Raw genomic sequence first — 15,770 nt, 5'->3', positions numbered from 1 at the left:
GTGCTGGCTAGGGCTGATGGGAACTCGAGTCCCAACACCAGAGTTTCCCCACTCCTGCACCTTAGAACGTAACCATTTAATTTTTGATGTGCCCATTCTCATAGTTGCAAATGCAGATAGCAAAGAAATATCTTGTCAACTTTTTGCTCTGATCAGTTTGTCCCAAAACATTCTGAACAGATAAGCAAAAACATTACAGTGGTACCTCGGGTTACATACGCTTCAGGTTACATACGCTTCAGGTTACAGACTCCGCTAACCCAGAAATAGTACCTCAGGTTAAGAACTTTGCTTCAGGATGAGAACAGAAATCATGCTCCGGCGGCACGGCAGCAGCAGGAGGCCCCATTAGCTAAAGTGGTGCTTCAGGTTAAGAATGAACCTCCAGAACGAATTAAGTACTTAACCTGAGGTATCACTGTATAGCATATGAAAGGCAGGGATTTGGGGGGACGTAAAGGGCAGCATGCCCGACCAGGTGCTTCCCAAGAGGGAAATGGTGCCTTTGCCAGCTCATTTAAGACAAGGGAGTTGTGGGGTATGTCCCATCACATCCCAGAAGAAGAAAGAATAGGATGCAAAGGAGGTCAGGATTGCTGCACCTTTAAAAGTTATGTAGAAAGGGGAAATTCAGCACTCCTGACATATCTAACCTTCTTCTATCTACACAGCTGTCAACAGAGACAGGAACCCTATTCTGTATTATACCTATTCAGCCATTTGAGAACAGCCCGATGGAACAATCTCCCTTCTCCTCTCTTTGCATACTGCTCTGGGGATTCTCCTGACCCCCTGAGCCAATTGGCGAGGGAGCAATTAGGGAAGAGGGGCAGACTCCCCATTGTGCCAGTTGGCTTCCACCCGCAGGACCGGTTAGTTGAATCTGGCAAACGTGCAATCTAGAAAATGTCTAAAGCTCAAAAGAAATCTGTGTTCCATGAAACAGAGCTGTTGCAAGTCGTAATCAGTCCCCCAAAACTGTCTGCAGAAAGTGATTCAAATGATTTCTTCTAATTTAGATTTCTTACTTGGTTTGTTAATGTTGAGGGAGAGGGTGTTTAATTTGGTCATGTGGATGTAACAGAAGGTCTATTTAATAAAGAAGGGGGCTCCCATACCCTTACAGCCCCTCAATGATTCTTTGCAAAGAGTTTTGTGAGCTTTGCCGTGGGACCTCAGCAAGGCAAGGATTCATATTATAGTGTGTGTGTTCCCCGTTCTTGATCTGGGATCTCCCAGAATAATCTTAGTGTATTTTGAAAAGATGTTTGTGATATGATGAGTGCTGATACAGGGATTCTGATTCACATCACAAGATTAATTTCATTTGAGTGACCAAATAAGTCTCGATATGAGTGGAGAGAGAGAGAGAATATTAATCCCATGAGAACCTGGGGTAACTGGGTACATGAGTAGCGCTGCCTCTGGCTCCATGTTCACCCTGTCTACCAGCATCTCCAGATACATATATTCATCTAGCCTAGCTAATCTAGCCTCTGCACCTGGCTTTCTGTGTTCTGGAGAGGTCCTCTTTGCATTCCTTATCTGCACAGGTTCAGAGAGTAATAACTTGAAAACATTCTCTTCTGCAAAATGTGGTGTGCAGCCATAAATCACTTGGTGTGAGTGAAATCAGGAAGCCGTCATTGTTTCCAGTACAGTCTGCAAAGACTGGAAATCCTACTACCACAGGCCACAGGGTTGTTGGTTTTTGCTGAGGATGTGGAATGAAATAAAGACCACACTGAGTTTGGAAGGACCCATCTAAGTGTCTTAACTGTTGTATTTCACAAAGATAGATGACTTCCCGCCTGTGTGACTTTGAGCGGCTTTCCCACCCTCCTCAGCTCCTGCTGGGTGAGACTATTTTTACAACACTGTAGGTTTTTATATGCTGTTAACGCTTAAACCAGACTCACTCCCCAGCTGTTGCCGAGAACCCCAGATCTATAAGGCAGATCTTTCTGCTTTGGGGTGAAGAATTCATATGTTTCACACACACTTACTGACTCTTTCTTTTTGTCTGCATCTGGATCCAGCGGATCCTAAGCAGGGCATCTATTTCCTCTCTTAGGGGGAAGCAAGTCTACTTACGGCCTCACTCTTTAACAGAGTAAAACATCATCAATAGACTTAGGGGTGAAATATTAGCAGTGATGTGTAGCTATTTGGTACATGCTGGGATAAGGTGGGTGGTGCTGTGGGTTAAACCACTGAGCCTTGGGCTTGCTGATCAGAATGTCGGCAGTTCGAATCCCCGCGACAGGGTGAGCTGCTGTTGCTCGGCCCCTGCTCCTACCAACCTAGCAGTTCGAAAGCATGTCAAAGAGCAAGTAGATAAATAGGTACCGCTCCGGAGGGAAGGTAAACGGCATTTCCATGCACTGCTCTGGTTCGTCAGAAGTGGCTTAGTCGTGCTGGTCACATGACCCAGAAGCTGTATGCCGGCTCCCTCGGCCAATAAAGCGAGATGAGCGCCGCAACCCCAGAGTCGGTCACAACTGGACCTAATGGTCAGGGATCCCTTTACAAGAAAGAGAGCACTCGCTTCTCCCCAAAGAGCATGTGAAGCTGTCTTATACTGAGTAAGACTACCTTTACCTAGGATAACAGATGTTGTCCTTGCACTTTGTAAGCAGGTCCATCCAAAAAACTAAAAGGCAGGACTTTTCTCTTATGGAATGACCTTTCATGGCTCAGTGGAAGAGCACAAGCTTTGTATTAGAAGTTCCCAGGTTCAATTCCTGGCTTCTACAGTGGAAAGCCTCCTGTAGCAAATGACCTCTGATTGAGTCCCTGGAGAGATAGGAAAACAGGACTGCAGGTTTAACTAGTCTTACTCAGTATAAGACAGCTTCACATGCTCTTTGGGGAGAAGCGAGTGCTCTCTTTCTTGTGCTTCTACTTGCTCACATCAGTGGCCGACTAGAAACTCAGGCATCTGTGTTGCAGGCCTGACCTTAGTTTAAATCCCTAGCTGTGCCTACTTAATTCTAATCTGGGTAAGTTTCCAGTCCTGTGTGTCACTGTGAAGGCTGACGTATGACAAAAGCCCCAAAGAGTTTTGCATGCAGACCTAGAACCACTCTGCCTCATCTCAAACCCAGTGTACGTTTCATTTCTTCATATGAGAAAGAAGTTTTAGAGAAACAAGGTCACGATGCTTGGAATCACCCTCTTTTCGCTGCTGCTGCGTAAAAACGTTATGTCCTCTCTGTTCAGATCCCTCTTGCTCGCTCTTTAGGAAATTGGTTTTATTTGTAGTAAATGGGGAAGCTGAGAGAACCAGTGCTTTCTGGTTGGGTTGGTGGGGTTTCCCTCCCTGTCTGAGTCTAGCTGAGTTAAAAAGTGAACGTTTTCAAGTTTCACTTGCTGCCACAGCTCAAGACTGCCATCACTAGAACATAGGCAGCAGCACTCAACCTGCTTTCCAAATCACTAACCAGGAGTGAACTGCAGACAGGCATTGTGAAGAGTGAGGCTCCTGAAATGAACATACGTAGCTCTCAAAACTAGCGATCCACCTCCCCACCCCTCCCCACCCCGAGCAGGAAAAGGGTGACTCACTGAACCACTCTTTCTCTACTCCCCGCTCCCTTCCTTAGGTGTCTGAGTGTACTGCGGCCAGAGCAAGTTGTGCTATCTAAGTTCTTGACAGGTAAGCTTCCTCTTTCTTCATCACCTTTCTGGGTCTGTATCTAAAATGCACATGTGGATTGCCTGTTAAAAGAAACTGGGAAGTCACCTTTGCTGCTCAGATGATTCTCTTAATGAATCTTTGGTACAGAGGGAGGGACAAGAAATAGTGTTAAAATGCTGCAGGTGATCCTGCCTAGTATACCCTCCTCTTTCAGATGCTTTTCTCTATCTTCCTTGGGGAGGAAGCTTATTTTTGTTGAATATTTGGCCACTAGCCTGAGTTGCACAGAGCTGAAAAGTTCTTCTGCATAAACCCCACTGAATTGGCTACCTCCAGTTGGTTCCTCCATCATTTATGGTAAGTTGCTGTGTGGAGCCTTCCGTGGGAGCCGTGCAGGAGAACATCCCTGAGCCCTTTGGAGCTAACACAACCCACAGATAGGAGCTGTTGAGGGCCTCCATAAAGACTTTGGGACTCGCTGAGGATGGAAGGAAAAGGTGGGAGAACATGATGATACTTTGTCCTAAGATTCTTCCGGTGGGGTATTAAAAGCCTCGAGGGGAGTGCTCTGTCAGATGTGCCTGCATTCCTCCTTCTGCAGCGTACAGCTGAGAACAAGCAGGGTAGAAGTGGGATTGTTCACTCCTGTTCCTTTAAAAGGCTGCAGCGTGGGAAAAACCATTGGCTGATCATCTCCAGAGACTGCTGAAGTGCCGCTATGAGCAACACTGGGAAGCAGGCAGGACCAGGGTCCACTGTTCCGACCGAGCTGCCCAAACGAAAGAGGGGACGGCCGAGGAAGCAGCCGCAGGTAAGTGTTCAGCCTCGGCGCTTTGCCTTCTCACCATGTTAAGATTTATAAGAAGGAAGCTGGTGACAGTTTTTTAGACATAAAGAAAGTGGTATTATTAGAATGACTAAACTTAGGTGTGACCCACCTCAAAACAGTTCAGCATGTCCAGAAAGCTCTAATGTTTGGGTTCAAGGGCTCTTTTTTCTACTAGGCAAGACATTCTACTAGGCAAGAAATTAACCTGTCTACTGTTAAGTGAGTGACTGGTTGATTGTTCACCTTCGCTAAACTGGGAAAGGCATATCTAGCAGAATATCTTACAGCTTCAAAGAGGAGCATGATTCATTTCTTCAGGATCAGCTGCTAATACTGAGTATGGTTGAGACAGCTGGGGCCACCTTCACAAGCATGTGAAGGGGCACATCTTATGTAAAAAGGGGGTCTCCTTACCTTGAGAGATTGGCTGAAGATTAGAAAGGGAAGGCCAAAAGGTCTGGAGATGTCTCCAACCCCCATTCCTTCTTGAAACCAGGAATTGGACTTTGTGCGACTGGGGTTGGTGCAAGTTGTAGTTGAAAGCATCTAGAGGGCACCAGGTTGGGGAAGTCTGGGTGGCATCTTAACCTGGCTTGCAGTCAGATTGAAATGCACATAAATGCATCTCAGTTGGCAGGGCAATTGCTTTGTGAGCAAACTTGTACAGTTTAACATATGAATGGCAGCTGTAGTGCCACCAATTTTTGGTGCTGTTTGTCCCTGGCCTGAGCAGTCAGAGCAACTCCCAGTCAGGAACTCCAGGTCTGCAAGACCCTGCCAGTGCCACCAGCAAGAGTGGGACTATATCCCAGCTCCCTGGTCTCCCTGGGTTTCTTCAGGCTTGCCAATGCTGGTGCACTTTGAGGAGGGAGGAGACTGTGAGGGTTAACACGGTGAGACAAAATTAGGGATTGAATTCTGAATAATACTGGACTGCCAAAATGACCCTAAACATTTTGATGTGCAACATCAATGACTCAATTCTAGGTGGAGGGTGACATATGTTTGTTTATCTGCTGACCTGTATGCCCTGGGAAATTTCTTTTCTCACCATAAACCTGTTTTTAAAGGGAACTGAAATTTACCAGTGATGCTCAACAACATTTGCACTGCTCTTGCCCCATCTTGGAATGAAAATGAAGTTGTTCTCACAACATTCTCCTCAGAATTCTCTTTTGCAAATATCCATGTCAAATACTCTCTTGAAGTTTCCTGGTCACTCAAATGTTCTCTCGATATTTGTGAGTTGATACACTGAAGCATTTGGATAGTAGTCTTTAAATATCTGACAGCATTGCTACACTTAGTATATAGCAGGGGTTTTCATTATTTTTTTTCAGGGAACACTTTCTATACCTGCCAAGGAACTGCTCCATGTTGCAAAGGATTCTGGGGCATGCTCTAGAGTTCATACTCCAAATGGAGCACAATTCACCTAACTGTCATGCACTGTTAGAACATCCTAGAATATATACCATGGGTCAGCAACCTAAGGCCCATGGGCCAGAAGAGGCCCGCAGAGGTCGTTTGACCAGCCCACAAGCCACCCCCGAACCAAGCCGCCTGCTCATGCACTGCGCTAAGTCGCCGCAGCGTGGTGCAGGGACTCGCTTCTGGGGCGTCAAAAATCGCGTACGTAGATGCCAAAAATCGCAGTCGTGCGCATGATCCAGCCCATGGAGGGACCTCCGCAGGACCAATCCGGCCCAGGCAAAATAAACCTTGCTGACCCCGATATACATAGTGTCCCCCTATTGCTGTACCGCACAGTAGAATATCAATACAGGGCCGGATTTAGGGTTGATGAGGCCCTAAGCTACTGAAGGTAATGGGGCCGTTTATATGTCCAGCTGTCCTTTGTCAACAACAAATTGTCACTGTTTTTTGTGTTGAATATATGCTATATGGCAATTTATGGACCTAATAGGTATCTAAAGCCATTTTCTGTATGTAGGTTTTATTTTATTTGTTTTTTATCTTATATTTTGGAAATGTACATCCAGGTGTTGTTGTTTTTACTTTAATTATTTGGGGGGGGGGCCAAGATAGTGGGGCCCTAAGCTATAGCTTGTTTAGCTTATATGTAAATCCAACACTGATGATGGACGAGGTGTTGTTTTTCTCATTGGGAAATCTTTATCTAGAACATTTATACCATGCTTTATATCCATGAAACTTAAGGCAGTATACAGCAGTTTCCCTTGAAATCTCCCATCCAGGCACTAACCAGATCCAAAGATGCTTAGCATCAGTATCATGGCTATATCATTTGCCCTCAGTCCACACCAGCAAATTCTTAATAGGCTTCCAAAGCACCTCACCATTGCAAGAACTTGGCTTGCAATTCACTGCTTTGGTTGACAGTATTTGATGGTTGGCGAAGAATGAGTACTTGTGTTTTATAGTCACTGTGCATGTCACTTTTTATCTCATAGAATTGTATGGATTACATGAAATGGTAATGAATAGCTGACAGTTGGTTGCTTATGAGATTTTGGATTGCCAAAACTGAAACACTCGAGAGTTCTTAATCATTTGGGTTTTGCATGATGAGTTACAAATGTCACATATTCAAAGGCATATGCAAAATATTTTACTTTGAAATATCTTTATTCAAAATTATACATGATTTAAGTGGAACAATTGCTAATCTTTGTAAATATTCGTTTCACCTTTACTCCATGTTCATTTACAGCTATTCTTTCTCCCTCTCCTTTAATGATGTTTGTACTAGCTTTATTTATCCACTACTTCCTTTTTTAAAGAAAAATAATAATGTTAAGATCTCTCTTCTCATTGGAGGGCATTCATCATTCTCCCACAGAATGAAAACACTTGCATAATCGCATACCTATTTTATTTTATTTAAGCTTATATGATAAAAACTCTTAACATTTTGTCTTGGATTAAGGCATGGCCCGATTTGAATTCTGACAAACACAATGCAAGGGCTGCATCCAAGTCATACTTGAGCATAGAAGCCAACTCCTAGGGGCCAATGTCCCTTCAGGGGGCCCAATAAAATATTTGATCAATTGTGTGGGGCAGGGCTTACCTACCCACCCCCCAATATTTTACTCAAGTTGGCACCCTTATACTTGGGGTAGGCCTATTGCAATCAATTAACTCAGCGAACTTAAATGATTTCTACTCTGAGTGTGACTTAGGCTGCAACCATAACCCCACTTAACTGGGGAATAAGCCCCACTGAAGTCAGTGAGACTTACTGTAGGTTAGGACTGTCCCTCCTTTTGCAGCTATCCATCTAAGAAATTGCAGTGGATATGAGCTGCTCCTTACTGTTTGTCCTGATAAAGAGCTTGTTGCTCAAAAGCACCTGGGTTAATAAAATTCCTGTTCGATTTCTGGTTGCTTTTGTTTTGTGCTGGTGCTGCTGCCCTTTTAATGTGTGTGAAATACACGATCTTTGCTCTGCACTGTACAAGTAAATGCCCCTTCCCTATCCGAACAGGAGCCTGTTGGGCCATTGCCACCAAAGAAACCTCGTGGAAGGCCAAAAGGAAGCAAAAAGCTGAGTGCTGGGAGTGGACAGATGGTAAGAACCAGTGACAGAAAGAGCTTTCATGCTGATTGGCACTCAACCCATATCCCCCGAGAAGGGAGAGAAGGAAGGTGTCCATCTTTATTATTATTATTATTTTCAAAATTTTATTGACATTATTAGCACCTCATTATTAGCTGGGCATTGCATCATACCATATAAAAAGCTGATAAGCAATAAATTGTAAGAAAAGGAAATGGTAACACACCAATATAAATCAAGAAATAGATAATTCCCGAGCGGACGTAGATGGCGACTATCGAGCATAAGAAATAAAATTCCACCAGATGGCACAGAAATGTTCTGGATCCTCCAACCTCCTGGAAACTCACAATTTGTGTGTGATTCCCCCCCCCCCATAGCCAAATTCTATAGGTTCTTATACCACACAGCCAAATGCAGATTTTTCAAGGTTTTCCATTGCTAAGCTATTGAAATCCCAGCTGCAGCTAACATCCAAGTCAGGAGCTCTTTAGAGCAACAAGCTCTCATGTTGTCCATCTACATATTCAATAATAACAGTTACTAGGAAGCCTGAACAGGTGATTTAATTATTTTAGTTATTTTTTGGTGTGCTTGGGACCAGAATAATGAAACCCAAGGGCATTCCTGCCAAAGATTGAAGAATAACCTCACCAGCAATGCTGCATTAATTGTGATATAATATGTGCCCATCTTTAAGTATTTGGCATCCTCTCATTCCTATAGCTTTAGAAATGATTAAATTCACATGCAAATTCCATGCAGCGTAGAAGCCTCCTTTAATTATCTACCACCTCTGCATAAATATATTTCACCAGCTGCAAACTCAACATCGTCTCCCTTGGGCAGCTGCTGTTGTCCAGTTGTTTTTCATAATTCTCCACTTCTGTAATATAAATCACTGCCAGGTTCTTATGAGCTGCCCCCTAGTGGATTAAATTGCATTAAAGAGCTCAGTTGCCATTGTGTAACAAATCCACTTTTTAAAAGAGGTGTGGGTTTGCAGTTAGGAAAGTGACAGGGAAATGCACAGAAAAGTGTGGGATGAATGAATGATGAAGGGGAAGCCACATAATCACTGTGCAAGCAAACCAAGATGAATTCAGAATGAATGCTCAGTAAAGACCCGACATAGGCTAGCCTCTGCTAGGGACGACATGTCTCGTTTTGGTGCTTGAGGCAAAATGCACTGCAGCACCTGCATCGACCTAAGCATCTTCAGCACCTTCCTCTCTGTTGCCAATAGCTTACTTAGAGAAGGACCCATAGCTCATGGGTAGAGCATCTGCTTTGCACGTAGAGGGTTATAGATTCAATTTCCAGGGAAGGCTGGCAAAGACCCTGAAACAGGTGTGTACCTAGGAGCTAGCCAGGTTGGCCCCACCAAGGGCGCAAGCACAGAGGGACACAAAAACCATACCTCTCCATTCTGGCTTGGAGTGACTAGGAGCTGGAACGCCTGCCTGTGCGCTCCCTGAGCTGCTCCTCTGCTGCTTAGGGCAGCCAACATTGCTTGCCAAGGCCACAAAGGGCAGGGGGCGGTGATACAGCTCCTTGCCAAGGATGTAAGGGAGCCTAGGGAGCCTCTGATTGGAAAATCTCAAGAGCTGCTGCCGGTCAGCATAGACAATAATACTGAACTAGATAGACCAGTGGCAGGCCTCTATATATGGCAGCTTCCTCAATTTCTTTGTTCTGTCAGTGGTTTCCCAGTCATCTTCTTAATGCTCATGCTATCATGTATCACTGTTTATCTTTCACTGTGGCCCCTTTCCAAAGAAATCTCTCTCTCTCACACACACACACACACACACAGAGAGAGAGAGAGAGAGAGAGAGAGAGAGGGAGAGTCGTTTAGGCACTGCACTTTGAGGAAAAAATATAGAGTTTCTCATTCCTTTGCTTCTGTGACCACCTGTTGACTAATCAGAAGGTTCTTTTTGTTTCTCCATTATTGCAGGTACACACCTCGGTTGAAAAAAGGCCCAGGGGTCGACCACGGAAATGGGTAAGTTAAATGGAATCAAAAGTGCCTTTTTTTAAAAAAAAAAAAAAGAGGCACCTGATGTTCCTAAAGACTGATCACATAAGCCTGGGATCACGTTACATCTGGGGAGTGACCAAATTCTGGGGAGAGGACAAGCTTGCACATCCATTCACACGGCATATTTGGGACATTTGAAATTGCTCCTCATCAATAATGCCATGAAATGTGCGAGATCAGCTTGCATGCAAGAGATTGAGAACAAACTTTCGTATCAACCAGCGAAAAGAATGAGCCTGAAATCTTGAGGCAAGCCACTGTGCTACTGATGGATGGACCAGCAGCCAGTCTATTCCAATAGCCTAATGGAAAATGTTGTCCCCCAGATGTTCATAGAATCATAGAATTGTAGAGTTGGAAGGGACCCCAGGGGTCATCTAGTCCAATCCCCTGCAAGGAAAGAATCTCAACTAAAGCATCCATGACAGGTGGCCATCCAACCTCTGCTTAAAAACCTCCAAGGAAGGAGAGTCCAGTACATCTGGAAAGGCACAGGTTCTCCAGTGTTGATCTACATGTGGTTTAAATTCCATTTTTTACCATCACCCCTTAGCAACCAAGAGGACAGCTGCAGTCCGAAACACACTTATTTGGGAGTAGGCTCCACTGAACATAGTAGAACTTGCTTCCAAGTAAATATGAACAGGCTTGCCCTAAGATTCTTCATCAGTTGGTGCCCTAATTGCGTTAGTCCTTTTACTTCGGGCTTTGTGACAATTAATCTATAGAGATAGGAGATGTTTCTCAACAACAGAACCTAATAATCTGTTTAAAATTGTATCACCTCCCCCCCCCCCCCGCATTTCTAGTATTTTAGTAAATTAGTTAGCTCCTATCAACTGTGCATAGAGCTCTCTTATTACCCACGTTCCAGAATGGTCAAGGCAACTTGCAGTTTTAAAAATCATAAACAATACCCCATACTAAAAATACAAACAGGAGGAGGCTGTTTGCTAAGTATTCAGAACCGTCACAGTGACTAGCAATAAGACACCTGCTGCCATAGGCTGGCCTGTGGTTAAACTGCCAGCAACACAGAGAGGGGGAAAGGCTCCGTCATGACTCACACAACATAGCTTTGCAACTGTATATCTGATACACTGCTGGAGACAATGTGGAATCTGAAGCAGAAGGAGAGGTTTGTTACCGTAATACCTAAGCCTAGGTCATGTCCACACCGTGCATTTAAAGCACAACATAGGAGGTGAAATATACTCAGAGTCGCAAAGTGATTTCATGCTCTTTATTCAGCTCATAGTGGTGAGGAGGAATGAATGAATGAAAGTCCCCTCAAAGTATCTGCTTTATATACATTATTTACACAATGGGCTGCACATGACTGGCTAATTCCGGAATTCTACTGTAAGCCAATCAAGTTGTGGATTCACTTCTATCTGGAGCATGATTGGGTGGTTCCTGCCAACCAATCATACTGCTGCATTGTTCTAGGACCAATCAGACTGCTGCATTCTGAATCCTATTGTTCTAGGACCAATCAGACTGCTGCCTTTTGGATCCTATTGTTCTAGGACCAATCAGACTGCTGCAGTTTGGATCCTATTCAACTCAGTACATAACAGGAGGGGTTGGCAGGACAGGTAAGCAAAGGGGTGCAGAACAGGAGTGCCAACTTGGCCCCAAAGTGTGGGTGCCCGGGGCCATGGGTGCCATGCAGCATGCATGACCCTGGTACCAAAATTTGTGGCTGCCCAGCCCATTCATGGGGAATTTTGTGGATGCTCAGGGTCTCAGGGAGTTGGCACCTATGGTGTGGAAAGTGGTGTTTTGGCGAGGGGGGTAGGTGGGTTTGGTGAGCAAAGAGCTTAGTGGGGAGGAGTGAGGGTTTGGCAATGTGTAGAGATGGTTGGCAAGCAAAGCAAGCAGGGTCACAGCCCTATCAGTGTCACAGGGCCATCAGAAGAGCCCCTAGCGGATCAGACCAAAGGCCCACCTCGTCGAGCCTCTTGGGGCTGCTATGGGAAGCCAGAAGCAGAACCTGGGTGCAACAGCCCTCTCTCCATGTGTCATTCTCAGCAACTGTTACTAAGCGGCATAATGGGGGCAGAAAGAGCCATCATGACTAGTAACTGCCAATAGCTTTATCATTCATGTCGGATGCTTACATTTCTCTTGCAGCTTGTTGTCCAGGAGGAAGAATTTCAGAAAGCTAGCATTCAAGGGAGGAGCAACCCAAGTTCTAATACATCGTGCCCTGCCACAGAAGGTTTGTGGCATTCAAGTGGGGCTTCTGCAGATAACATGAGAATCAGCCCTCGCATAAACGGGGGTGGAGGCACCATAGTGCATTGCAGGAAGCCACTCATCAAGTTTTGTTGTTGTTGTTAAGGCTTGAAGTTAAAAGGAAGAGACAGAAGAGGTGTCACCCTGCTGCCTGTTAGGTTTGTTTAATCATGTGACATATGAAGTAAGCTGGTGACTGACAAGCACTGCCTTGATTTCTAAGAAAGTTGATGTAGATGCCACCTGATAAATGCCAGGGTGTTTAACCTCACTTGTTTGAGTCCATTTCCTCTCCGACTTCTGCTGTCGTATCATTTCCCGCCTCTAAGGCGCACGGTGATGTCAGCTAGAGCCACAGACTCCTTTGTGATGGCCTCACTTCCTGCCCAGTTCTGCGTCAGGTTTGCATGGTAGGCAGCTCCTTCGTGCCACTTCAAACCACGGCTGCAGCGGGTTGCGCTTTCCCCTTCTGCTTAGGATAGCCGCATTCATGCGGCACCTCCTGTCCTGTGCCATTTGATAAAACATAGATGCAAAAGGGTGAAGCAACAGAGTGTGCATTGCGAAAAGATGACCCGTGCCAGATGGGCCCATTTTTTGAGCATTTGCCCTGATTGTTTTGCACAGGGTTTATACAGTGTCATCATCAAGTGGCAGCTGCCAGTGCTTTTCCTATTAGTACTTTTCTTACCACAGACAAATCCTGTTGGGGGTAGAGGGTTGAAAACAGGTTTGTTGTGCAAGAGCACCTCAGTGCTGTTGCTTGCTCGCAATGCACCTGCTTTCTTGGGGGGTTAGGAAGGTGCACTTTATAATGGACATATCTCCAGCATCTACCCAGATGGCTGAGAGATGTATGCCAAAAGGCTGATAGTCTGTAAGTGAGATATATAACGCAACTGATCCAGCACCCAATATAACCCAACCGATCCAGCACAGATCTGTTTTTAACCAGGTGGTCAAGGCCAACTCGAGGGGCCCTTTCAACACTCACATCCCTCCCCCTCCCCCCATTGCAGGCACTGCAGCTCCTGGCTGGCAACCAATACCTTCCTGTCATTGAACATGGATGGGTCAGAGGGCCAAGTACCAGCCAAATAGCTTCAGGACATTTGGTCCAAAGCAGTTGCCTGACAATGCTGAGTGTTGCCTTGGGCTGTAGCTGTAATCCCCTGCTCACTTCCCCACTGAAATAAACGGAGATTAGCCAGCCAAACTGTGCAGGTGTTGCAGCCTATGCAGTGAGGTCAGAAAGAGTGGGAAAGTTTCCCTGGAAGGTGACCTTTAGTCCCTTTGCCGATTTCTCTCTACTACATTGTGCTGGGATACACGTTTGGTTCAAGTGTGGCAATGCCCCACAGCCCTATTGGCAATATTCCATCAGAACTGGCTGTGCTCCTAATAACATGCACCGCTGCTCCAGAATCTTCTGTCATTCACAGGAGTTCCTCCTTAGCAGACATTTCAATGTTGAAAGGGTTGCCTGAAGGAGGAAAGTTTTATGGGGAAAGCTATGGTTTTAATGTACTCTTTGTCTCATGCTTTATTTAGGCACATCTGGAAAAGGATGTCACAGGATCAACAGAAATACAGAACCCAGTAGATCGTTGGACACCTCTCCAGCTGTGGTTCAGCAGCAGACGGCTTGTTGATGTGTCTCTAAAGTAAAATATATTACCATCATAGAGTTGGAAGGGGACTCATTGTTTGATGTGGGAAATCCAGAGCTAGACCATCCCCAACAGATGGCCTCTGTTTGAAGACCTCCAGTGATGAAGAGCCCATCACCCCTCCAGGGAATTGGTTTATATTGTCCAACTGCTCTTGCCATCCAACTCTTGACCTTCCAACTCTTTGTTCTAATATATTAAATTCCTTCTCTGGGCCAACTGTGTCAAGCAAATCCCAGTGCTTGTTCTTCCCCCATGCTGTTGATATCAATTTTTGCCCAGTCCAATGGCCATCTCTCACAAGATTCAGATATTCACTTTTAAAATGGTACATTTGGGCTGAAGGAGGTTGATTAGAGCTCATCAGGGTTTGCCTGGAATGAAAGTAACATTATGCTCTTTAAAAACCGTTTTGTACTGTGTCAGGATGAATGCTCACACTCCCAAAGTGTTTAATAAATTTAATAAGTTTAATAAATGAGAAAAAATTGAATGGCAAATAACAGCAGGTTCTTATGTGCAATCACTCAAAAGTCCATTGGGGTTTGTGTCCTAGGAACATAAACTTAAATCTGTAGGCCTGAGTTGAGTAGAGAATCACTTCTTAGAGGCTTGATGCTTTATTATAGAATTTTGGGTTTTGCCCATAGGAAATGCTGACTTGCCACCTTTCCCCATCTACTAAACACCTGCTCCATCAGCCTCAGCTTTCCTCTTCTTGCCTAGCTAGTAGAGATGTTCAGAGAAAGAAGAAGAGGGAGGCCACCCGCCACCACCTGGAAGTAGCCTTGGGAAAACTACAAATCCCAAGGACCACCACAGCTTTCCTACTGGTACTCAACTTAGTAATACAGCAAGGGGCAGTGGGGACAGACCTCTGTCCTTCTTAGATACCACCATTGCTCCTCCCACCACTCGCACTGGCCAGGTACAGTAAATAAAGGAGGAGGTAAGTGTTATGGACAACTGGTGAGTGATGGGAAGGATGATTTGGAGGCTGGGATGATTGGCAGGGGAGTGGGAGGGAAGCCAGGATTTTAATCCAAGCTTCTCTGAGTCTAGTTCATACAGATTTCACCCATCTCCATTCACTTCCAACAGTTATTAAGCTACTGGTGTTGGAGCAAGGTTAATATCACAGTAGCCACAAGGAAAAAGTTGTTTCTGTTATTCCAGAGAAATGATTGTCAATGCAAGGCCTTACATAGTTTATGTCTGCATGTGGAGGGAAGCAAGAGGTAAACATGCCCCTTTTCAAAGAAGATCTGGAATAAAGTAACCCAGGAGTTGCCCTTGGGTTTGGGTTCTTCTCATCCCTTTGGTCCAATAAAGGGCTGTTGTTCACCTTTTCAGCATAAATGGCTTGGACTGCAAAGATTGCCATGCAAGTCTAGTGTACCTGCTAGTGTACCCTTCTGTGAGCAAATGTAGCTTTGGGATGGTGCATCATGCTGTAAGAAGACTCCTCCTCAAGAAATGGATTAGTCCTTGATCTGTAAGAACAGGTCATTTTTACATATTTATCACACTGTAGGGGGATCCGAAAAAGTGACTTGGGTTGCCTAGGTCCTACAGCACCAGCGCAACTCTCAGGAGACAGCTAATGTATTGTTTTCTGTGCTGCAGCGCCATCTAGAGAGGGGCACTGCAATTCTTCAGCCCAACTGAACCAGCTAGGTGATCTGGGTCACTAACTTATAGCCCTCCAGATGTTGGACTCCAACTCCCATCAGCCCCAGTCAGCAAGGACAATTATCAGGGATGGTGGAAATGTAGTCCAACAATATGCAGTGGGCAACAGA

The 15,770-nt window shown here is 45.1% G+C and overlaps 1 protein-coding gene across 3 annotated transcripts; it reads left to right on the top strand.

Moving 5' to 3' along the window:
* Positions 1-3,587: 3,587 nt before the first annotated feature.
* LOC310757849 (uncharacterized protein) lies at positions 3,588-14,124 on the top strand. Of its 3 annotated transcripts, none has more exons than XM_083603596.1 (6): positions 3,588-3,658; positions 4,301-4,451; positions 7,942-8,025; positions 9,974-10,021; positions 12,194-12,281; positions 13,850-14,124. In XM_083603596.1, the coding sequence occupies exons 2-6, from the start codon at positions 4,359-4,361 to the stop codon at positions 13,948-13,950; spliced, it is 414 nt and encodes a 137-aa protein (XP_083459722.1). In that variant the 5' UTR covers positions 3,588-3,658; positions 4,301-4,358; the 3' UTR covers positions 13,951-14,124. The 3 variants fall into 3 exon arrangements, with proteins under 3 accessions (XP_083459722.1, XP_083459723.1, XP_083459724.1); XM_083603597.1 differs by having other exon boundaries at positions 3,609-3,658; positions 4,242-4,451; XM_083603598.1 differs by lacking the exon at positions 3,588-3,658 and adding an exon at positions 3,774-3,997.
* The last annotated feature ends 1,646 nt before the right edge of the window (positions 14,125-15,770 follow it).

This window comes from Podarcis filfolensis (genome assembly GCF_964270895.1).
Source record: "Podarcis filfolensis genome assembly, chromosome: 2".
In the NCBI taxonomy this organism is placed as follows: domain Eukaryota; kingdom Metazoa; phylum Chordata; class Lepidosauria; order Squamata; family Lacertidae; genus Podarcis; species Podarcis filfolensis.
Note: the sequence above shows the minus strand (reverse complement) of the source record. Positions and strands in the feature narration are given on the sequence as shown.

What these genes read in the sequence shown, in the direction of transcription:
- LOC310757849 (XM_083603596.1), top strand. Translation starts at nt 4,359, where the DNA reads ATGAGCAACACTGGGAAGCAGGCAGGACCAGGGTCCACTGTTCCGACC. An exon ending in GGCCGAGGAAGCAGCCGCAG is followed by an intron (nt 4,452 to 7,941) that starts GTAAGTGTTCAG and finishes CTATCCGAACAG; the next exon opens with GAGCCTGTTGGGCCATTGCC. An exon ending in GGGGTCGACCACGGAAATGG is followed by an intron (nt 10,022 to 12,193) that starts GTAAGTTAAATG and finishes TTTCTCTTGCAG; the next exon opens with CTTGTTGTCCAGGAGGAAGA.